General features: G+C 40.7%; 2 protein-coding genes across 4 annotated transcripts in view; one reads left to right on the top strand and one right to left on the bottom strand.

The window, feature by feature from the left end:
- LOC311078402 (uncharacterized protein) overlaps positions 1-23,506 on the top strand; it is an 84,855-nt gene that overhangs the window by 31,585 nt on the left and 29,764 nt on the right. The window lies entirely within an intron of this gene.
- Positions 1,876-4,062, bottom strand: LOC311078472 (uncharacterized protein). 3 transcript variants are annotated; one of them, XM_084107295.1, is made up of 5 exons: positions 3,392-4,062; positions 3,235-3,280; positions 3,113-3,151; positions 2,534-3,028; positions 1,876-2,456 (listed from the first exon to the last, which is right to left on the bottom strand). In XM_084107295.1, the coding sequence occupies exons 2-5, from the start codon at positions 3,251-3,253 to the stop codon at positions 1,903-1,905; spliced, it is 1,107 nt and encodes a 368-aa protein (XP_083963421.1). In that variant the 5' UTR covers positions 3,254-3,280; positions 3,392-4,062; the 3' UTR covers positions 1,876-1,902. The 3 variants fall into 3 exon arrangements, with proteins under 3 accessions (XP_083963421.1, XP_083963422.1, XP_083963423.1); XM_084107296.1 differs by having other exon boundaries at positions 3,239-3,280; XM_084107297.1 differs by having other exon boundaries at positions 3,113-3,148; positions 3,239-3,280.

Here is a 23,506-nt window from a genome sequence, read left to right as displayed (position 1 = left end):
TAGCTTAGCTATGCAGTCGGTACCGCTAGCAGTAAATTTCTTGCCTTTGAATGTGATGGCGCAGACAAAATTAGCCACGTGTCTACCATTTTCGTAACGGGTTTCAAAATCGTAGAAGATGTATTTCTCACACGGTTCTTTAGGCTCTACAGGCTGTATGAAGCATTGATGCTCACCATCGCCCGCCAGATGTTCGCGACAATGGACGCATTTGTCCGGGGCGCACATGTGTTTGGTTTTCTTGTTGCCCGGTTTAACGTCGTAACGTCTGTTACATAGTTTGCAGTATTTGATCATATCACAGGCGGGGTATTCCTGACCGGGAGGCGGGTTTTTTTTATGCATTTCAAAACAATAAGCCGATTTACAATAACGCAGACAATCGGGGCAATGTATGATTCTTACAGGGAACCTGTAACATTCGCTGTCAAAACAGATGTTGCAGGCGTGCTTACATCGATGGTCTCTGCGGCTGGTGTAAGATTTGTAGCAAAATGGACACACGTATGGTGAACCGATGAATGCCGTCAAACTCGTTATCATGTAGTAATGCTCGTTGTGGAGATACAGGAAGAGCGTTTTTGGGTGGGGTTCATCAGAGTTTTTGTAGGTTTCTAAGACCAAGGCATTAGATCTGTGAAATACGACGATTTTAATGTCTAGCGCTCGTTCAAACGAGGCTATGTCGCCGAGACCGATTCGGTCTTGGATTGAGAAGCCGACGCTGTTTTGGATGACGGTAGCCAGTTTTTCTAACTCGCTCTCGGGGTGTTGGGGGTTAAGGAAATGGGCTAGACAGATGGAGAAGCACAAATTATTTGAAATATTGGTGGGGCAAAATAAACTCGTCTTTTTTCTTTTGATCACCTCATCCACAGCGAGGTCCGTGAGTTTTCGACGGCCTCCGCCTTGTCTGTTCATGGCTAGGGAAGCTTCAAATTCTACGGTTTGGTCAGATAGTAACCGGTCGTTGCTCTGTAAAACTTTTGCAATTTGATCCATAAACCCGTCCACGTCGTAATTATTACCGGGGGTTAAAATCCCACTAACAGGCGTCTGTAAACTGGGGGCCGTCAATGTGATATTAATCACCGGAGAATGGTCGAATTCCCTACCGAAATTGACAATTCCAGTAAGCATGTCGTGTAAGCGGGTGTGGTAAGCGGCCAAATCTGTAGAGTTAATCTCTCTCAGATTCGTAGTCCTTCTCAACGTCACGCTATTGAAACGAGGTCGTGGTAAAACATGATATCCGTTAACGTCCCCACCCTCGCGAATCAACCTGTCAATGTCTGTGCGGCTTAATTGAGTCTGTGTAGTAGGGTCGACATTACCTGATGCGGGCGGTTGTGAAGTATCATTACCGGCAGGGTGTTCTGTGTTGTTGGGATCAGCGTCGGTACATGCTGCTGGTGGGCTGTTTAAAACAGCGCCATATTGTACGACGGGGTCGTTGTCTAGGCTTAGCAGAGGATCAAACAAATTCATATTTGGATTTACGGCTAATTCAAAAAGATCCAACATAGCAGGGGATTCTAGATTAAACAAATACTGTTCTAAAGAATCGGGCAGTATACTTAGCATTTCAATCTCGTCCGGCGACAGTTCTGTGTCGTCCATTTTAGATTTCAGACCAAAACACGAACTATTACAAAATCATAGAGTTAAAACAAGCATACATGAACTATTACACATTTCATATAGTATACATGACATATCAGATTATATGTAAACAAAGTATAAATGAACTATTACAAAATCAGAATATATAAAAAGCATAAATGAAATATCAGATTATATGTATACATGAACTATTACAAAATCAGAGTATAACAAGCATATATGAAATATCTGAGTATAAAAATCATGGCAATATAAGAATTACTCGGAATACATCTATATTCAATTTTGCTCTCTCGTCTCATCTATGATGGTGAGAATAAGGTGATGCATAATGAGCATCAATTCCCGATGGTATTCGTTCACCCTGCGATCATTTCTATCAAACCGCTGTTGAAAGCTTGATCTCATACCATTGACGCGACTGAATATATCATTGACCAGATCCTGAATAAAGCGATCCTGCACATCAAATCGGCTATGTGTCTCGCCGCGCAATGCGTCTAAACGGTCGCGAGACTCGCTGCGCAGCTCAATCAATCTGTTGTTTATGTCAACCAGCGCGTCACGAAACTCTTGACCTAATGCCTCTACTGAATTAATGAGCCTATGCAACAGAGGAACATCATCGCATGGTTCATCAACCGACTGAGGCGCCGGCACTTCTTCCACTTCTATTTCTTCCGACGACGGTGAGTGAGAAGGATATGGTGTTTGACCGGCATTGGCGGTTGTCAACTCCCCACGATCGCTCGTCCAAGAACTCTGTTCCCAGGCTTCGAGTTGAGGCGTATCCCAGGTAGTCACGTCATCCTCATGGCTTCCATTCGAGTCTGCTGCATGTAAAAAATAAAAAAATCTTAATGGCATGATTCCATCGGAGTTTAAATGAAAATAATGTAGATAGTCTTACCATTAAACAGCGCGGTCTCAGGACTGGTCGAGGGACTGTTTGGTGGTGTCAGACAAAGAGTTTCCCTCTCTGGAGGGCTCACTGGACTGATTGCTGTGGTAAAACGATAAGTCTTTATTGGGGGTTGGGAGCACGGTTCAGGTCGGACCACCGCTGTAAAACGATAAGTCTGTCTTGGTCGAGGACTGACCGCTGAGGTAGGATGATCCGTTTTTCTCTGTGGTTCACCACTGGGTCCTGGAAGTGGTTCGCTGCTGGGTCCAGGACTGACCGGTGAGGTAGGACGATCGGTTTTCCTAGTCTTCTTTCTTGGTGGTTCACCGCCGGGTCTAGAAAGTGGTTCGTCCTCGTTGGATCCAGGAACTATTTGATCATCGACAGGCGGGGTGGGGTCAGTGTGGGATTGGACTATGTCAGTTGCAACGGCAGTCGGGTCTTCATTCTCATCTTGCGTGAGATCGATGAAGCCGGGTTGAGTGATAAATTGTATGAAATCTAAAAAATAAAAAATTTGATTTCTCATAAACATAAAAGAATTTTAAAAATAGATTTCTCATATCTTGAGAAATCTTGCTTTACCATTGGCGGAGCTGTCTGGATCAATCGTCTGAGCAGCTACTGTGAATTAAAAATGATTTCAATTTAATTTATATAAAAAGACCGATTTAAATTTTTATAAAAACAGAATGGTTAATACGTACTTACACATATTGATAGCATCAAAGGCACTCTGTTCAGTATTTGAACCTGTGATAAAAACATATGGATTTATAAAATATATCAGTGTTTTATAACAAATAGAGAATAATTAATAACATCCTAAATCAAATCATTTAAAAATTAAAAAATATAACTCACATTTTAAATGCTTTTCAGACCAAACAGACAGCTATTTTTACATTGAAACATGCATCATAATACATACAGACCGATAGGGGCAGTATTTTCAATCAAACGGATGTCATACATACTCCAGATAGACAGAGGGCGCAATTTTCACTATAACAGGGTGTCATACCGTTAAACACCAGCAGAGGGAGACATTTCAATGTCATACCATTAAACATCAGCAGAGGGGACAATTTCACTATATCAGCATGTCATATCTACTCCGAACCTGTAGGGGCTCAATTTCGCCCAAACAGGGTGTAGTTTACACTCCGGTCCGACTGGTGGTGCCGGAGAGCTAGTTGGCTTGTGTATCCATAACATGTGTGTTTAAGAAAGTGACTGAAACAAACTTTTATGTTTTTTAAAATATTCTACCAAAACAAATCGATCTGTCTTGTGAATCAGACGCATTTGGGAAACTAGTTTGATACACGACTTAAGAGCAGTTAGCAACTAGCACATGGTGCTAAGCTAGAACCCATGCATTGCTCATCGGGAGCGCTAACACCCAGCGATGCCGTGTTAATACATGACAAACGGATAACGCGATGGCAAAACATCGATTTAATGCGATCAGAATGGTTTCTCTGCAATCATATACATAGCAAACTGAATCGTAGCAATGGCGGCTAAGCTAAGTCACATGTAACAACAGGATAACAGTGTCTTTTCAAAATAATAGCCTAGGGAAGGCACGTGTTTTCATAATAAAAGTCTTTTTCATACAAAACAGTTTTGAGCTGATATTAAGACAAATAAACGATGTTGCTATGAGTAAAACATCGTAGCATAATCATAAATGGTGATAAATCAATATCTATATCAGCAGATAGAATAGCATAGCATAATTGGTGATAAATGAATATAGTTAAAATATTTATATCAACAGATCAAATAACCAAAGCATAATACATGTTTAAAACAATGGTGAATTGTATTAGGGTTTAAAGACATCATTGCATAATAATAATTTTATGATAAATTAATATAGTATTTAAAAAAACTCTAACAGCAGATAAAATAGCATAATGAATGTTTAAAACATTGGTGACTTGTAATATGGTTTAAAGACAACATGGCATAATCATAATTTTATGATAAATGAATATCTCTAGTGGTAGTTACAACCGATCAAACCAATAGCATAATTTATATGAATCAGCCGTTACGGTAGATTAAACTATAATCTGTGTTTAAACATTAATGAATTATAATGTCTTTTCCATTTTGTATAAACAAAGTTATAAATAAAACAGCTTAGCATAAAATGAGAAAATACTCACTCATTGTCTCTGAGAGATGAGCAGCGATGTGTAGAGATAGGGGATAGTCCTGAAAAGTTTTTGGAGCAAATGATGCCACACACACCCCATCAAATTGCATTTATACAGGTGACTATATGAAAAGTGTAAAAATGACCACTAGATGGAGCCAAAGTCCCACGAATGGAACGGTCCGAATTCGTGGAATCAGAGCGAGGTCGCGACCTTGTCTCGTTATTCAAAGCTGGTACCGGTTTACACACACCCAAAAGCCATTTGTCATGCTAGGAGTACCCTGTTTTTGACTGTTTCGACGGCTGCGGCATGAGATACGATGGCTTCATTAGCAGTATATTTTAAAGAGATTATGATTTTACTGACACCTGTTTTCACGGACAAAGAAGCCCAGATAAAACCGCTGCCTGCTTCTTGGACCGAGGTCAGAAGGTGATGAGAAAGAGTCTTCAGCTATCTTAAAAAATGTAGGGTGAATTTTATCTGAAACCATTGGCTTCAGTAGATATAGTCTTACAAAAGAACAAAATGTTTTTCAACCATAGTAAAAATATTTTATAACCATTTCATTTATACACTTTAAATAATAGAATGTTTTTCTTTTAAACTTTAGCAATATGATTATTGTATATACTTATAAAGAACTTAATGTTTTATGTTATATGATTTTTTTATCTAAAACTAAATTAAATGGTTTCAGTAGATTTTTTAGCAAAGATATTACTTGTGTAACGTTGTTTAATCTCAATCTCACTGTACTGAGGGATGTCAGACAGAGACAGACGCACGCCCCGCTCTTGTGTGCTTTGGTTGAGACATTCAGGAGGGGGTCAGAGATCGACGGAGAGGGGGGCGCGCATAGACGGACACAGGCACGCGCGCGCATAGACACAGAGACACACGCGGACCAATCTGAGTGCTCTGGTGAGCTCATTCAGGAAAAACAGTGTTTTTGTATTTAGACTTTTAATAATGTATTAAATTTAAAACAAGATATCATTTAAACTTTGAAATCATTTTACCCCCTAACAAAACATTGACCATGTCTCATTGTGATCGGTGATTCAGAGAGAGTCCAACAGATGGAGCTGTGACTCCGTTTCATAAACTGTAGGTTCTCTTTAAAATAATAAGGTAAGATGATTTTCATCTAAAACTAAAATAATTGGTTTTAGTAAGCTTTTTTATTTTATATACTTTAAAGGTATGTTTTTTCAACCTTACTTTAATTGATTTATATAATTTATATAAAGGATATAAAGGATAGAATGTTTTATGTAATTTTTATCTAAAACTAAAATAATTGGTTTTAGTAAGCTTTTTATATTATATACTTTTAAAGGTATGTTTTTCAACCTTAGTCAAATTATTTTATAACCATTTCATTTATACACTTTTAAAGAACAGTATGTGTTTGTGTGACATACACTTCACAGTGACCGAACACCACATGTTCAGATGTCAGTGCCCGATGCTCTGGAATGTGAGGGAGCGGGATGCTTGGGGATGCCTGTGACACCATATAACCCTTCTTGACACACACACACACATAACCACACTCACACACATGACACCATATAACCACACGCACACACATAGAACATGACACCGGCTGTTTGAATCCGGCAAAACTATCCGTAAAAACTATCCGGCAAAACAACATCTGTTTTATTTGATTCCGTCAAAACTACCCGTCAAAACATCTGTTCTATTCAAATAGGGGAAACTAACTGTCATACCACATGATCGATAGGGCAAAGGTTAATCCCATGACCTCATCCGGGAAGTTCAACCCATCAATCATAAAAAGGTCACCGGAAGTTCAACCTGTCACAAAGGTCAAAGGTCAAAGTCGTAAATCATTTTGACACATGGTGTCTTATAAGGACTACTTATCATAAAATCAGAATAAGGCAAGACAAGTAATATTTTCTGTCTTATATATATATATACACACTTAAAAAAAAAAAAAAAAAATATATATATATATATATATATATATATATATATATATATATATATTTATATTTATATATTTTTTTTAAGTGTGTATATATATATATAATTTTTTTACATTTTTTTGTAAGTGACAAGACAGAGAATACTACTTGTCTGATATATATATATCGCTGCTCGCAGCTATATTTATTTTTTTTTTTTATTATTTTTTTTTTTTTGCCTTTTTGCCACTTTTGGGGCCCTTACCATGCTCAAAAACTCTTGAAATTTTGCACACACGTCAGAACCCGCGGCCATCAGGGCCGGACTGAAGCTGGTACCCGGGCGTGGCAGGGGGGCTCGACAGCGCCCCCTGGAATGGTGTCCGAAAACTTGGTCCATAAATCAAACACGCTTGCATGTAATAATATGAAACTCGGTACACATATATATCTCATCGGGCCGAACAACTTTCGTGCTCTAAGTTTTACAAAAGCCCAACAGGAAGTCAACTATTATGGGTTGTTTGAAAAACGCATCCTCTGGAATTTGAAATACTCCTCCTAGAAAATTCGTCCAATCGCAACCAACCTCGGTGTGCATGAAGACAAGACATTGAGGATGCTAAATTGCGGACGGATTTTTGATATCTCAAACGGTTTGGCCGTGGCGAGGAAACGAATTTATGGCGAGAAAAGAGAAACAGGAAGGGTGTTATAACTTCTGCATACATTGACTGATCTTGATAAAACGTCAGCAGTGTCTTCGTGGTAAAAGGCCGATCACATGGATGTGACAATTGTGAGTCAAAGTTATAGCGCCACCAACTGGCAGCAGGAAGTGTGTCACTTTCAAAATGCTTTGAAATCACCCTCTTATTTTTACCCGATTTGCTTCAAACTTTATATGTATAATGTAGACACACGGCAGATGTAGACCTGTCAAAGGATTATTGATATTTTAGATACTGTTGTCGTGGCAACGCATCAAACTTTAATATTCTTTTCGGATGCTGTTGAGACTCTTCACATGCTTGAAAATGCATGAAACTCGACAGACACATCACATTTATTAGTCAGTAGACATGTGCAAAGTTTCAGAAACAGGCGTGGTGGAATGGCTCAGTAGCGCCACCTTTTGACCAAAGTGGGGGGTTAGATTCATCTACAGCAACAAAACTTGGTATGTATATTGTTCTCATCAAGCCGGACAATTTTCTAATTTACAGTCATTAGCTCCGACCAACAGGAAGTCAGATATTTTGGTTTGAATGTGGATTTTTCTGGAGAATTTTCTCTCTCTCTCTCTCTGTCTCTGTGTGTGTGAGGGGTGGGGGGGATTTTTCCCCCTTGAACGGGGTCTGAAAACTTGGTCCATAGATCAAACACGCTTGCATGAATTAATATGAAACTCAGTACACGTATAGATCTCATCGGGCCGAACAACTTTCCTTGCTCTGGAATTTGAAATAATCCTCCTAGGCAATTCTTTCAATTGCCACCAAACTCGGTCAGCATGAAGTAAAGTCATTGAGGATGCTAAATTGCGGACGGATTTTTGATATCTCGAACGGTTTGGCCGTGGCGAGGAAACGAATTTATGGCGAGAAAAGAGGTTTTCTCGCCATAAGGCGTTCTTTTTTCTCGCACAAAAGAAGTGTTATAACTTCTGCATACATTAACCGATCTTGATGAAACTTCAGCAGTGTGTTCGTGGTAAGAGGCCGATCACATGGATGTAACTATTGTGAGTCAAAGTTGTAGCGCCACCAACTGGCAGCAGGAAGTGTGTCACTTTCAAAATGCTTTTGACAAAAGTGGGGGGGTTAGTTTTATAAACAGTTACAAAAATCAGTACGTATATTGGTCTCATCGAGCCGGACAACTTTAAAATTTACAGTCATTAGCTCCGACCAACAGGAAGTCAGATATTTTGGTTTGAATGTGGATTTCTTTGCAAAATCGGCCTCTGAATTTTTACCCACTCATCTTAAGTGGTTTATTTTATTCCCACCAAACTTTTTCAACATGATGAAAATACATTAAAGATGCTAAATTGTGAACGGATAATAAATATTTCAAACGGTTTTGCTGTGGCGATGGAATTGTAAGTAATTGTAAGAATTGTAAGTAATGTCCAAGTAATGTCCAAAAAGGAAACACTAAAAGCCTCATATCTTCTAAAAATGTATAAAAATAAAAGTATACAAATATCAGAACTAAACCCATTTTATTCTTTTTTTTTTTCAATTTAAGAATTGTTTAAGTTTAAAAATAGCCAGAATGTTTTTTTAGTCCAAAAAATAAATCAATCATGTAATTTATAGTGCTATACTGCCCTCTTGTGTTCAAAATCAGGTAGGCCTATTGTATCTATATAAAAATATACTAGGTATGTGACAATGAGAATATTTTACCACCAGTTAATCGACGTGTGACACCACAGGGGGCTTTTGAATCGCTAACTTAAAAACGAAAGTAAAATATGTTCGTCTGCACAGACATTGATAATGGTGCGGAGTAGAGCAAGCGTTTTCAATTAATTCCTATGGAAGTAGGGATGAACTAAAAAACGTTGACTCTGTTCTGCTCGTTCCTTGCCGTGGACGCGCACTGTTATGAATGCCCGTGCAGCTGTGAGCATTTTAGTTTAAAGCTGCAGTCGGCAAGTCTGGCAGATTGAAGAAATTTTGAATGTTTACAACTGTCATGCCCCTCCCTCACTACCAGCTAGCACCCTCCCATCGAGTTTGTGCTCATCAGTGCGTGTGCACCATGTTTTCTGTGAACGCGTCCGTCTCTTCAGCATCGATTAACACCATGGACTCGGAGGTAGGCTGCCCTGGCTAATCTACCCATAGATAGCAATAACCGAGGAATTGGAAGCTTGTTAGTAGATTTTCTCTCCGCCATCACGCTTCATACAATCCAACACACCTGCGAACTTCAGGCGTGTGCATGTGATATAACGTGCGCGACTCAGCGCGAGGGGGGAGTGGGATCTGTGGCGTGTGCACGACCTGTGATTGACAGTCAGATCTCACACCCCCCAGCGCTGATTGGACCTGATGATCCGGGAGCGGTGGATTTTTGCAAAACAAATAACACGCTCCAGGTGGAGTTAGAAGCTCGGGTTTTTTTCTAAAACCACCTTATTTATGTTGTTCTGTCGGATTATAGTGTCGATTTCACTGAATATGATCAAAAAAATGTTGCCGACGGCAGCTTTAATTTTAAAATTAGCGCCTTTCGGGGGTCGGATTGCTTGAATTTATCTTACAAAAGTACAGTGTTGTGTTTTATTGCGACTATACACAAATATAAGTTAACACTTTGTAGTTTGAATGATGTCCTGTATGAAAATAATGACGGAGTATATTTTTGTGTGTCCACTGTTCAATCGTGCCCGCGCCTCACACACACACACACACACACACACATTCCAGCATTGCAATCTTGACATCGCAGCCTGTTCATTATAGCCTTAATAAAATATAATAATAAAATAGTCAACCTAACATATAAAAATTACACTGCTCTGTTTAAATAGTCAGTAGTAGGCTACAATTCGTACCATTCACAGTAAGCAGTGCTCTGATGTTTCCAAGCACATTTTTGCGCGTGTGAAGAGGATGATTTTTTCCGTCGATATTGGAACGTGAGTGAAGTACAAAGCCTATGATAAAGAATAGTTTAGCATCCAAATACATCGCAAATGTTGAAACATTTTGATTCTAATGAGAGGGTTACGTGAGCCCAACAATGCTTACTTTCGTTTTTATTTTTACATTAAATTGAAAGGATTTGTTGAATATTCCATGGATTTGTTGAGGATGTGGAATATTTTGATTGTATCATAAAATCAGAATAAGGTAATAAGGTTTCTGTCTTTTATATATATATATATATATATATATATATATATATATATATATATATAAATATAGCTGCGAGCAGCGATGAAGGGCCAAAGCCGGCGGGCCTTCAGCGATGAAGGGCCAAACCTTTAGGTAACTATATATACATACATATATATATATATTTATTATTCTCCTCTGAAGTTAATCGCATTTTTGAGGGCCTAAACATGCTCGAAAACTCACGAAACTTTGCACACGAGTAAGAACTGGCGAAAATTTACTTCTGATATAGGTTTCAGAATTGGGCGGGGCAAAATGGCTCGATAGTGCCACCTATAAAAGTTCAACGGAGTGCACCTCCCGCTATGTTCCACATACGTGTACGAAATTCGGTACATACATGTAATGACCTAATACCTACAAAAAAGTATCTTGGAGCGTAGCCCTAAACACAACAGGAAGTCAGCCATTTTGGATTTTTAGAAGTTTTAGAATACTATTTAGGACGGATAGTATGCAAATTGGGACGCAGCAATAGTAAAATATACCATTGAGTGTTAAACATGTTAGAAACATGCTAAAGCATGCTAGCAATACTTAGCTAAGTGTTAAAGCATGCTATTAACCCTTAAAGACCGATACAGCCGCCCGCGGCATAAAATAACTATCGTTCTAAAATGTTTAATAACTTTTGAGTCGCTAATCCAATCTGTATGCTTTAAAATGCACCGTAAAGATGATATTCTCAGCTTTCCCGTGTTATCACTGTTGTCTCTATTGGTCATTCAGTGGCCCCGTAGTGCCGGTGATTGCGTCATCAAAATCTGCAGCAGTGATTCGTCAAGGAAACACATGTGGTTTCTTTTTCTGAGCCAAACAGGAACGATTGTTGATGCTTAGTCCCACCCCCATGCCCAGATTCGTCCAAACGGTCATCAACTCAACCAATAAACATAGTGATTGGTGTTTTTAACAACCAATCTCGTTTCTTTATACATTTTAACAAACGTAATGCATTGAAAACTACGCATGAAAACTAACGGATGCAAAGTTTTTGACCATAGCACAAAACACGAATGAGCATAAAACACGAAAGAGCACAAAACACGAAAGAGCATGAGTATGTAAAAAAAACAGCAGTACAAATCGGAGGATGTGTTAGAATTGATTTTTTTAAACGAGTCGTTAGATGATGACCTGGTGGTGGAACCTTCCGATTCAGAAAATTGTTTGAATCATTTGCATTGTTTATTTATCTATTTGTATTTAGTTTGTGAAGATTATTTGCACTATTTGTTCATTAGCACTCAGTATATTACCCTCAATGAACCATTTCTTCATTTGCACTGTTTATTTCTTTTTGTATTTAGTTTGTGAAGATTATTTGAACCATTTGTTCATTTACACTCTGTAGGCTATATTGTATTGTTAGTATTTACAGTATATTGCACTACTTGTTATATTGTTTGCATTTGTTGTTCATGTTCAAATTATAATATAATTTTCTGAAGAAAAATGTTTGCTTCAGTGTTCTGTTGTAATATAACAACTTTTCTATTTACTTTACTTCCTGAACTTATTTGGACACATCTACATTGTCAGTAAATGTAATACACCTGTTTTTACTCAAAAACGCCTAGAATAATATTATAATAAATGGCTATAACTTGCTGAGGGATTGTTACATGTAGACAAAATTTCATCTGAAAGTCTAAAACAACCAAGTCTAACTTTCTAAAGGAAAAAAAACAAAACTTCAGGAAGTTCTGTTTGAGTTCACACTGAAAACATCACATTTTTTGCTGCCGGTTTTCTTAAAATCCTGTTAATTTCATAAATTCTCTGACAAAAGAAATGTAAAACTGTGACTTTAAATGAGCTAGATGGAAACTTTAGGCTCTCCTGTTTAAAATGATATATGGCACTTGATGCTTGCTGCTAGAATGGGTTAGAAAAACAAAGAAAAGTACAGGTGAGTCAGGCGCCCCAAAAATGTTCTAGGTCTTTAAGGGTTAATGCCATGAAAAAGGAAGTTGTTGTAACTCACGCATGGAATGTCCAATTTGCCCCAAACCTCACACGTTTGATAAGAGTTCTGTCATGAACACACGTCCATGCTCATATTCAGTTATAGTCATAGCGCCGCCTGCTGGCAACAGGAAGTGACGTTTAACACTGTTAATAACAGTGACTCCTAATAACATATTAAAAAAATGCCAGTAGGTGCTACACATCCTACCAACATACTAGAAACATGCTAAAACATCACAACGATCATTTGTTATTAAATTAGGGGCCGCTAAGACGACACCATTCTCTCTACACAGACTTTAAACGCGAACCTGTGATAAACGCTGATGGCATTCACATGCGCATTAAGAATTGGTTCTATAGTTATGTGCGTTTGAATATATGTGCGCAGGTTTGGAATTCCCTACAAACCTTCAGCACTGCATTGTCATCAGGTCCAGGCGAAGGTCCTTCGTCAGATCTGGATACGGCCTGGATCCGGCAGGCTGCGGGAAAACCTCGGGATAAACAAAGACACTAAAATTAGCGTAGATGCCATTCTTCTTGTGATGTAACGAGGACATCAGGATTTATGGGAAGTGTTCCCGGTTCCGGCTGACCTAATCTATGCAGCCTAACATTGAATTATAGAAGTCTATAATGTATTATGTGAATGCTAGGTCAAAGAGATGTGTCTTTAATCTGGCTTTGAACTGACAGAGTGTGTCTGCTTCCCGGACAATGGTAGGAAGACTGTTCCAAAGTTTTGGTGCTAAATAGGAAAAGGATCTACCGCCAGCAGTCGATTTTGATATTCTAGGTATTATTAACTGGCCGGAATTTTGAGATCGCAATAGACGTGAAGGACTATAATGCGTTAAGAGCTCGCTCAAGTACTGCGGAGCTAAACCATTTAGTGCTTTGTAAGTAATCAGCAATATTTTAAAATTTATGCAATGTTTAATAGGCAGCCAATGCAGTGTTGACAGAACCGGGCTAATTAAGCGTGCAGGGCAACCACCCAATAGAGCATTACAATAATCTAGCCTTGAGGTCATGAACGCATGAACTAATTGTTCCACATTTGTCAATGAGAGCATATGGCGTAATTTATATATATTTTTAAGATGGAAGAAAGCGGTTTTACAGATACTAGACACGTGACTTTCAAATGAAAGATTGGTATCAAAGAGCACACCCAGGTTCCTAACCGACGACAAAGACTTAACAGAGCAGCCATCAAGTGTTAGACAGTATTCTAGGTTATTACGTGAGGAAGTTTTTTGTCCAATAATTAGAATCTCTGTTTTTTCAGAGTTAAGTAGTAGGAAATTACTAGTCATCCATTTTTTTATATCAGCTATGCATTCCGTTAATTTTGTGAATTGGTAAGTTTCGTCTGGGCATGAAGAAATATAGAGCTGAGTATCATCGGCATAACAGTGAAAACTAATGCCATACTTCCTAATGATATCTCCTAAGGGTAGCATGTACAGAGTGAACAGCAATGGTCCTAGTACTGAGCCTTGTGGTATGCCATACTGAACTTGTGAACGATAAGACATCTCTTCATTTACTGCTACAAACTGATAACGGTCAGATAAGTATGATTTAAACCATGCTAATGCAATTCCACTAATGCCAACATAATTTTCGAGTCTTTTTAAAAGAATGTTGTGGTCGATAGTGTCAAATGCAGCAATAAGATCGAGTAACACTAATAGCGAGATACAACCACGATCGGATGATAAGAGCAAATAATTTGTGACTCTAATGAGAGCTGTCTCAGTACTATGGTACGGTCTAAATCCTGACTGGAAATCCTCGCAGATATCATTTCTTTCTAAAAATGAACATAGTTGTGAGGATACTGCCTTTTCTAGTATCTTTGACAGAAAAGGTAGATTCGAGATCGGCCTATAATTGAATAATTCTGTCGGATCAAGTTGCGTTTTTTTAACAAGCGGTTTAATCATAGCTAGCTTAAAAGTTTTCGGTACATATCCTAGTGACAAAGATGAATTAATGATATTAAGAAGAGGATCTATGACCTCTGGAAGCATCTCTTTCAGTAGCTTAGTCGGTATAGGGTCTAACATACATGTTGTCGATTTAGATGATTTAACGAGTTTAGTAAATTCTTCCTCTCCTATAGCAATAAATGAATCGAATTTTTCTTCAAGGAGACTACAATGCACTGCCTGATGCGATACTGTAGTAGATGGTTGCATAGTTATAATTTTCTCCCTGATATTATCAATCTTTTTAGTAAAGCAGTTCATAAAGTCATTACTGCTGTGTTGCTTGGAAACGTCTGGGGTTGAAGCTTTATTTTTTGTTAGTTTAGCCACTATTTCAAATAAATACCTAGGGTTTTGTTTACTTTCTTCTAATAGGTTTGAAAAATAAGCAGATCTAGCAGCTTTTAAGGCCTCTCTGTATGCAATCAAACTCGCTTTCCATGAAATGCGAAATACCTCTAATTTTGTTTTCTTCCAGTTGCACGCCATTTTTCTGGCTGCTCTCTTAAGGGCCTGAGTGTGCTCGTTGTACCACAGCGTTGGACTATTTTCTTTAATCTTCTTTAAGCGCAAAGGAGCAACTGTGTCTAAAGTGCTGGAAATGTCATGACGCGCACACGAAAGGGTGAATTCCAAGTGCAGCTTTATTTTGGGTAATCCGTAATCATATCCACAAACAGGTAAAAGGTCATAATCCATGTAAATCAGTCCAAAACCAGAAACAAATAAACAAACCAAGACAGACTCTGAGATGCAGGTGACACAATACAAGGACTCCACACCAGTGACTAAAACAGACAGGGTATAAATAGACAGACACTTAACAAGGTGAGTGGGAACAGCTGAGTCCGACAAAGGTGATGGGGATTGTAGTCCAATAGTGACTGACACCTGTGGGGGAAGAGGACCTCTAGTGGCTACCCAGGGGACATCACCCATACATTGTGACAGGAAAAGAGAGAGTTAAAAGTTTCTGTCGCAATATCTAGTTCTTCTAAGCTATCTGGGATGCTGAGATGATGAAACTGATTAGGAAGATTATTAATAAAGCAATCTTTAGTGGCAGAAGTGATAGGTCTAACATATTTGTACCACGGAGTCAACTTTGCAGCCTTGGCTAAATTAAGTTTACACGAGACTAGATAATGATCTGAGATGTCATCGCTTTGCTGCAGAATTTCAACGGCATCAACATTTATTCCATGTGATAATATTAGATCTAGAGTATGATTACGACAATGAGTAGGTCCTAACACGTGTTGTCTAACTCCAATAGAGTTCAGAATGTCTTTAAATGCCAATCCCAATGCATCTTTTTCGTAATCTACATGTATATTAAAATCACCAACAATTAGTACTTTATCTGCAGCCAATACTAACTCTGATAGAAAATCAGCAAATTCTTTTAAATTCTTTGATAAAGTCTTTATGGTGCCCTGGTGGCCTGTATACAGTAGCCAGCACAAATCTCAAACGTGATTTATCATTTACACTAGATAGTGTTACATTTAGCAACAACACTTCAAAAGAATTATATTTTAAACAAGACTTCTCAGTAATCCTGAAAATATTACTATAAATTACAGCAACACCTCCCCCTTTGCCTTTCAGACGAGGTTCATGTTTATAACAGTAATCTTGCGGGGTGGACTCATTTAAAGTAATATAATTGTCTGGTTTTAGCCAGGTTTCTGTCAAACACAGCAGGTTATAATCTGTAATCATATCATTAACAATGAGTGCTTTTGAAGTAAGGGATTGAATATTCAGCAACCCGAGCTTTATCATTTGTTCATCCGTATTATATATGTTTTTTATTTGTTGAACATCAAATAAATTTTTACCCTTGAATGGGTTTAGGAGGAGTTTTTTGTATGTCCTAATTCGAGGAACAGACACAGTCTCTATATGATGATAGCTAGGTGAAAGTGGCTCTATGTGTAATACCTAGAATATTAAAATCGACTGCTGGTGGTAGATCCTTTTCCTATTTAGCACTAAAACTTTGGAACATTCTTCCTAACATTGTCCGGGAAGCAGACACACTCTGTCAGTTCAAAGCTAGATTAACCCTCATTTGTGCTTTGGGGTCTATATGACCCCAAGCGACTTTTCTTTCATTAAAAAAAATGGTTCCCTTAATCTCAGTGGAATAAAATTTGGTGACTTTTTCTACATTATCTATCTATACACATACACAAAAAAACTGGGCTTGATTCGGTTGTTCTAAAGGTATGTAAAAAGAAAAGTCACACTCATGACCTTTGGGGTCAATATGACCCCACATTGAAATGAATGGGAAAATCGAAAAAAAAATTTTTTTTTTTTTTTCATTTGTCAAAAAAAATCGATAAATCCAGAATAAATCTGAAAATTTCAATACCACAATGAAGTCCTGGTACTCGAGCACAAATGCAATGTGGAACGAACATGATCATTTGCGCACACACACATGCTCGTGCACACAAACACACACACAGGTGTGACTCAAATAGAAAGCATTTTTTATAGAAATTGACAAATAAAATCAATAATTCCAGCATAAATCTGAAAATTATCACACATAAATGAAGGCCTGGTACTAGAGCACTAATGCAATGTGGAATGAACATTATCACACACACATATGCGCCCACACACACACACACACAGACACAAATACACACACAGACAGGGAGAGGTGTGACTGCAATAGAGAGCATTTTTATAGAAATTGGGAAATAAAATAAATAATTTCTGCATAAATCTAAAAAATTTCACACATAAATGAAGGAATGGTATGAGAGCACAAATGCAACGTGGAAAGAACATGACTACACACAGATCACATACACAGAGAGACAAACACAAACAAACAGGTGTGACTGCAAAAGAGAGCATTTTTATTGAAATTGGCAAATAAAATCAATAATTCCAGCATGAATCTAAAAATGTTCACACATAAATGAAGGCCTGGTACTAGAGAAAAAAAACCAATGTGGAATGAGCATGATTACACACACACACATGCACGTGCATGCACACAAACACACACAGGGCCCTATCTTGCACCCAGCGCAATTGACTTTGTACACCGACGCATGTATCATTCCTATTTTGCACCCGCGCAAAGCGCGCTTTTCCCTCCACAGAAGCACGTCGCTAAACTAGGGAATGAACTTGCGCTCCCTGGGCGGTTCAGCGCAAAAAAGGAGGCGTGTTCCGGCGCAAACGTTCCTTCATGCTATTTTGCAGGTTTAGAAAACAATTGCGCCACTAACCAGGAAAAAATAGTTTAAAGTCAGTGGCGCGTTGCGCATGTTATTCATATGCTATTGTAAGGGTGCATGCTTGGCCATAATCAATGTAGCGTGTGCACAACGCGCATACACTTTGATTCTCTCATCTACACAGAAGCAGCAGTTTTCATTTTTGCAAATCATACATTATTACGATAGATAGATAGATAGATAGATAGATAGATAGATAGATAGATAGATAGACAATTTATTATAAAAGCATACATCTAGCTTACACATTTACCCAAATTATCATACGCCTTTTTAACCGAAGTTAATTTGGGTGGGTTTCTCCATCCCCAACGTCCCTGACGAGAGCGTCGCTCTCCTCGGCTGTGAACCGCTCCTGGCGCGCGCCTGGCAAATCCGCCGTTATGATAGGAATCCGCTTTAGATCAAGCGCGCCTGCTCTTAAAGGGAATGTGAGATGACGCTCTGATTGGTTTATTTCACGTTACGCCCAAACCACACCTATGAATAATGAAGCTCTTCAGACCAACCCATTTTAGATTTGCGCCTGGCGCAAGAGTCATTTATTCCGCCGGGAAAATAGCAACAGCGCCAAGACCCGCCCACAAAGTTACTTGCGCTTTGCGCTTTGACACTTGCGTTTCAGATCGTTAAAATAGGGCCCACAGTGTGTTTACTCTTCACTCCTATTCTATCCGTCTATAGCTATTTATTTATTTATTTTTGTACTTTTTTTTTTTTTTACTTTTTAAAAATTAATTTCTTATTCTAAAGTTAATCATTTTATATATTTTGATTATTGAAATAAAATGCAATTGCAATCAAGTAGTTTATTTTAGTGGCAACTTATGTGACATTATTGCAAATTTATATAGCATTATTGCAAAAACAAGACACTTCAAAAGAGCTCAAACAACAACAAAACATTTCTAAACTTTGACAAAATACTGATTTAATGTATTTTAAAACGTTTAAATATATAATTCATAAAAAAAAGCTGTTATAAGAGCAATAAGTCACATCCAGAAAAATGAATGGATCTCTATGGGGCCTCTGCTGGAAGTATATGGTAATTACACTTTGTGGCTAAAACTATATTATCTACAAAAAAACATCTAACCACCAGATGGCAGAATTCTGCATCTAACACCTAGATCAATATCCAGAAACAACTCATATTTAAATTTGATCATCATAAATGTGTTTTTTTCATAAAAAAATTATATTTCATATGTATGCTAATGGTGTAGTTGAGGGATTTTGCAGTAAATAGGTAAAATAGTACTTCATATCCCCCAAAACACAGCATAAAAATATAGATGAGAAGTAAACGAAAAAAAATGATATATAATTTGTATTATTAAAATTTATATTTCTTGTACAAAAGCTCTGTGCATCTTTGGGGTCATATAGACCCCAAATGCACTGAGTGTAAACAGGAAACTAAGGTCATACGAGGGTTAAAGACACATCTCTTTGACCTAGCATTCACATAATACTGTCATGATTGAGAGAAGGAAGCAAAATGCAAGTAAAACTCTTTATTGTATAATTGATGAGGTAAATGGTAAAAGTCAGGCTAGCGGCGCAGGGACCCCGATGGCCAGATGAACCCGGTGAAGAGAGTGCAGCAGTGCGGTGATGTGAGTCCAGAGGTGAGATGAATCCAGAGTAAATCCACAGGAACACGAACAGGAACAGGAACAAGGAAGGCACAAGACTCGAGACGCTGACTGGAACAAACACCGGAACACCACAAACAACGATCTGACAAAGGAGATGAGAAAGTGGTGAGTATATATATGGTGATGAGATGAGCTGCAGCTGGTGACGGGAGTGATGAGCTGGATCGCTGATGAGCGCTAATGAGCCGGCACGCCCACACAATCAGCACACACACACACACAACAACAGAACACAAGACAAGAAAGAGACATAGGATTTATGAACCGTGACAGTACCCCCCCTCCCTAGGAACGCCTCCTGGCGTTCCCAGACTCCCTTACCTGCCGATTGTAATCATCGATAAAGGAGTGATCCAGGATGTCTCTAGCTGGTACCCAACTTCTCTCCTCCGGACCGTAACCTTCCCAGTCCACCAAGTACTGAAATCCGCGTCCCCTCCGTCTCGAGTCCAGAACACGATTGACCAAATAAGTAGGTTCCCCGTCTACGAGTCGCGGCGGGGGGGGGACCGGGACTGGCGGATTAATGCGAGCAAAGAAAACGGGCTTAATTTTGGACACATGAAAGACGGGATGAATCCTCCTGTACACTGGAGGGAGATTGAGGCGGACTGTCACCGGACTAACGATTTTAGTGACAGAGAGAACGGGCCAATGAATTTAGGTGCAAGCTTATTAGAAACGGAGCGGAGAGGAATGTCCTTGGTAGAAAGCCACACTTTGGAACCGACGACGTATACGGGAGGCCTACGCCGGTGGCGATCGGCTTTGGCCTTGGTGCGCGCCCCCACTTGGAGTAGAGTCTCACAGGCTCTAGTCCAAGTGCGGCGACACCTCTGGACGAAGGCGTGGGCAGAGGGGACCGCGACTTCGGATTCCAGACTAGGAAAAATTGGTGGCTGGTACCCTACACTACACTCAAACAGTGATAGGCCCGTGGAGGACACTGGCAACGTGTTGTGGGCGTACTCCACCATAGACAGTTGCTGACTCCAAAAGGAAGGATTCTTGGACACTAAACGTCACAACGTTCTCTCCAAATCCTGGTTGGCTCGCTCAGTTTGACCATTGCTCTGGGGATGGAACCCAGAGGACAGACTGACAGTCACACCCAGGAAATTACAAAACTCTCGCCAAAATTTGGACACAAATTGGGGTCTTCTGTCAGAAACCACGTCTGTCGGGAGGCCATGTAGCCGAAAGACGTGGTTAACGACAATCAACGCTGCCTCCTTGGCTGAGGGTAATTTGGGCAAGGGAATGAAATGGGCCGCCTTCGAGAACCGGTCCACCATGGTCAAAACTACCGTTGCTTGACTAAAAATTTAGTGCGATTAACTCCTGGATGGCAAGCCACATTGGAACAATGTCCCCACTGAATAACGCTGGACCGTAAACCCTCAGGCACAAATAAACGATTCGGTGGACAACGGGCCGGAGGCGTTACCCCTTCTAAGGCCTTCTTGACCTTCGATTCGTTCTCCCATGTGAGTGTAGAGATGAATAGAGTCTCTGGTAAATTGCACTCGGGAGTAGACGGGTGTTCGGAACGGTCGAAAATACGCGATAAAGAGTCGGGTTTGATGTTTTTGGAACCCGGGCGGTACGAGAGAGTAAAATCAAAATGACCGAAAAAAAGAGCCCACCGAGCCTGCCTGGAGTTTAGTCTTTTAGCAGTCCGAATGTATTCCAAGTTCTTGTGATCGGTCCAGACGATAAAAGGTACCCCCGACCCTTCTAACCAGTGGCGCCACTCCTCCAATGCTAACTTGACCACCAACAACTCTCTGTTGCCAATGTCATAATTGCGCTCGGCAGGGGATAAACAATGAGACAAAAACGCGCAAGGCATCTTGTCGTCTGAAGGAGAACGCTGGGATAGCACTGCACCTACCCCCACCTCTGACGCATCGACCTCCACCACGAACTGACGTGATGGATCAGGGGTTATCAGGATGGGGGCTGAAACGAAGCAACCCTTCAGTTTGGCAAACGCAGCCTTGGCTGCGTCTGACCACCTGAACGTCGTTCTGGGGGAGGTCAAGGCGGTCAGAGGTGCGGCTAGTTGGCTGAAATTGCGAATGAAACGCCAGTAGGAATTGGCGAACCCCAGAAACCTCAGTAGGGCCTTACGGGAATCTGGACTTGGCCAATCCACCACAGCCTTGATCTTCTCAGGATCCATGTACAGGATCCGTCCTGGAGAGACGATGAAAAAAATCAATATGTCATCCAGGTAGACATATATGAACTGATCGACCATGTCTCGCAACACGTCATTGACAAGTGCCTGGAAGACCGTTGGGGAGTTGGAAAGGCCGAAAGGCATAACCAAGTATTCAAAGTGCCCCCTGGGGGTGTTAAAAGCGGTCTTCCACTCATCCCCCTCCCTGATGCGGACCAAATGATAAGCATTCCATGAATCCAATTTCGTGAAGATAGATGCTCCCTGCAACCTCTCGAAGGCTGAAGACATCAACAGCAAAGGATAAGTATTCTTTACGGTGATGCTGTTCAACCCCCGGTAATCAATACAAGGTTGCAACGATCCATTCTTCTTCCCCACAAAAAAGAACCCCGCCCCCGCTGGAGAAGAGGAAGGGCGGATGAACCCCGTTGCTAGAGAATCAGAAATGTATTTCTCCATGGCCTCTCTCTCTGGGACAGAGAGTGAATATAACTTGCCCTTAGGCGGAGACGTACCTGGCAATAACTCTATAGCACAGTCATAGGGACGATGCGGGGGAAGAGAAGCAGCCCGAGACTTACTGAACACCTCCTTCAGGTCCAGGTACTCCGCGGGCACGTTAGATAAATCCACTGCCTCCTCCTGAAACACAGGGACAGAAACAGACGGACAGGCAGACACAAGACAAGACTTATGACAATGACTGCTCCACGCTGACACAGACTTCAACTGCCAGTCCACTTTGGGGTTGTGACGGGTGAGCCAGGGGTGACCAAGGACGATGGGTGCAAGAGGAGTGTCCAGAATGTAAAAGGAGATGGTCTCGGTATGATTGCCTGATGTGATGAGGGTGATGTCTTCGGTGGCCAGTGAAATGGTGGGGAGTTATTGACCATTGAGGGTGTGTACTGCAATCTGGTGCGTAAGGGGTCTGAGGGGAACTTGAAATTTGCGTGCAAAGGTGTGGTCCATGAAATTACCTTCAGCCCCTGAATTGACCATCGGAGTCTTACCGGAAGGAGAGTAGATGTGGATGAGGTCTTCTCGGCAGAGATCCCACCCGACAGTAGCCTCATACTTACTGTCGGGCTGGGCCTTTTAACGGACAACTGTAAGCGAAATGTCCAGCTCCTCCACAGTACATGCAAAGGCCCAGGGATCTCCGCCTCTCCTTCTCCTCCCGGGAAAGCCAGGCTCGACCCACCTGCATGGGCTCGTGATCGTAGACGGGGCTGACCGCGTCACCGCCTCCGGAACGCTGTCCCTCGATCCCTCCAGGCGGACGGTTAGGTTGAAATCGTCGATTCTATTCGTGAAAGACGTGCGTCCACTCTCAGGGCCAGAGCAATGAGATCGTTGAGCTTGGTGGGAAGGTCCATGGCGTAGATCTCCTTTTGGACGCGGTCAGCCAGCCCATGCAGGAACATGTCCCACTGCGCCTCCTCGTTCCACTGGCTCTCTGCTGCTAGGGTTCGAAACTCAATCAAAAAGTCAGATACGGATCTCTCTCCTTGCCGTAAATCTGCCAACACTCTAGCAGCCTCTCTCCCTGCAACAGCACGATCAAACACCCGCCTCATCTCGTCGGAGAGCCTCTGGAACGAGGAGCAGCATTCGTCCTGATTCTCCCACACCGCCGTTCCCCATAGCGCCGCTCTCCCAGTCAGAAGCGTCAATACAAACACGACCTTGGTTCGCTCATCGTGGAATGTCCTGGGTTGGAGAGAGAAATGCATCGAACACCTGGTTAGGAAAGCTCGACAGTAATTAGGTTCTCCCGAATAGGACTCGGGAACCGGCAGGCGGGGCTCCGACTGGGAGGGCTCCGCTGGTGGTGGGGGAATCGGCGGCGCGGG

This window comes from Abramis brama (assembly GCF_963993115.1).
Source record: "Abramis brama genome assembly, chromosome: 2".
Taxonomy (NCBI): domain Eukaryota; kingdom Metazoa; phylum Chordata; class Actinopteri; order Cypriniformes; family Leuciscidae; genus Abramis; species Abramis brama.
Note: the sequence above shows the minus strand (reverse complement) of the source record. Positions and strands in the feature narration are given on the sequence as shown.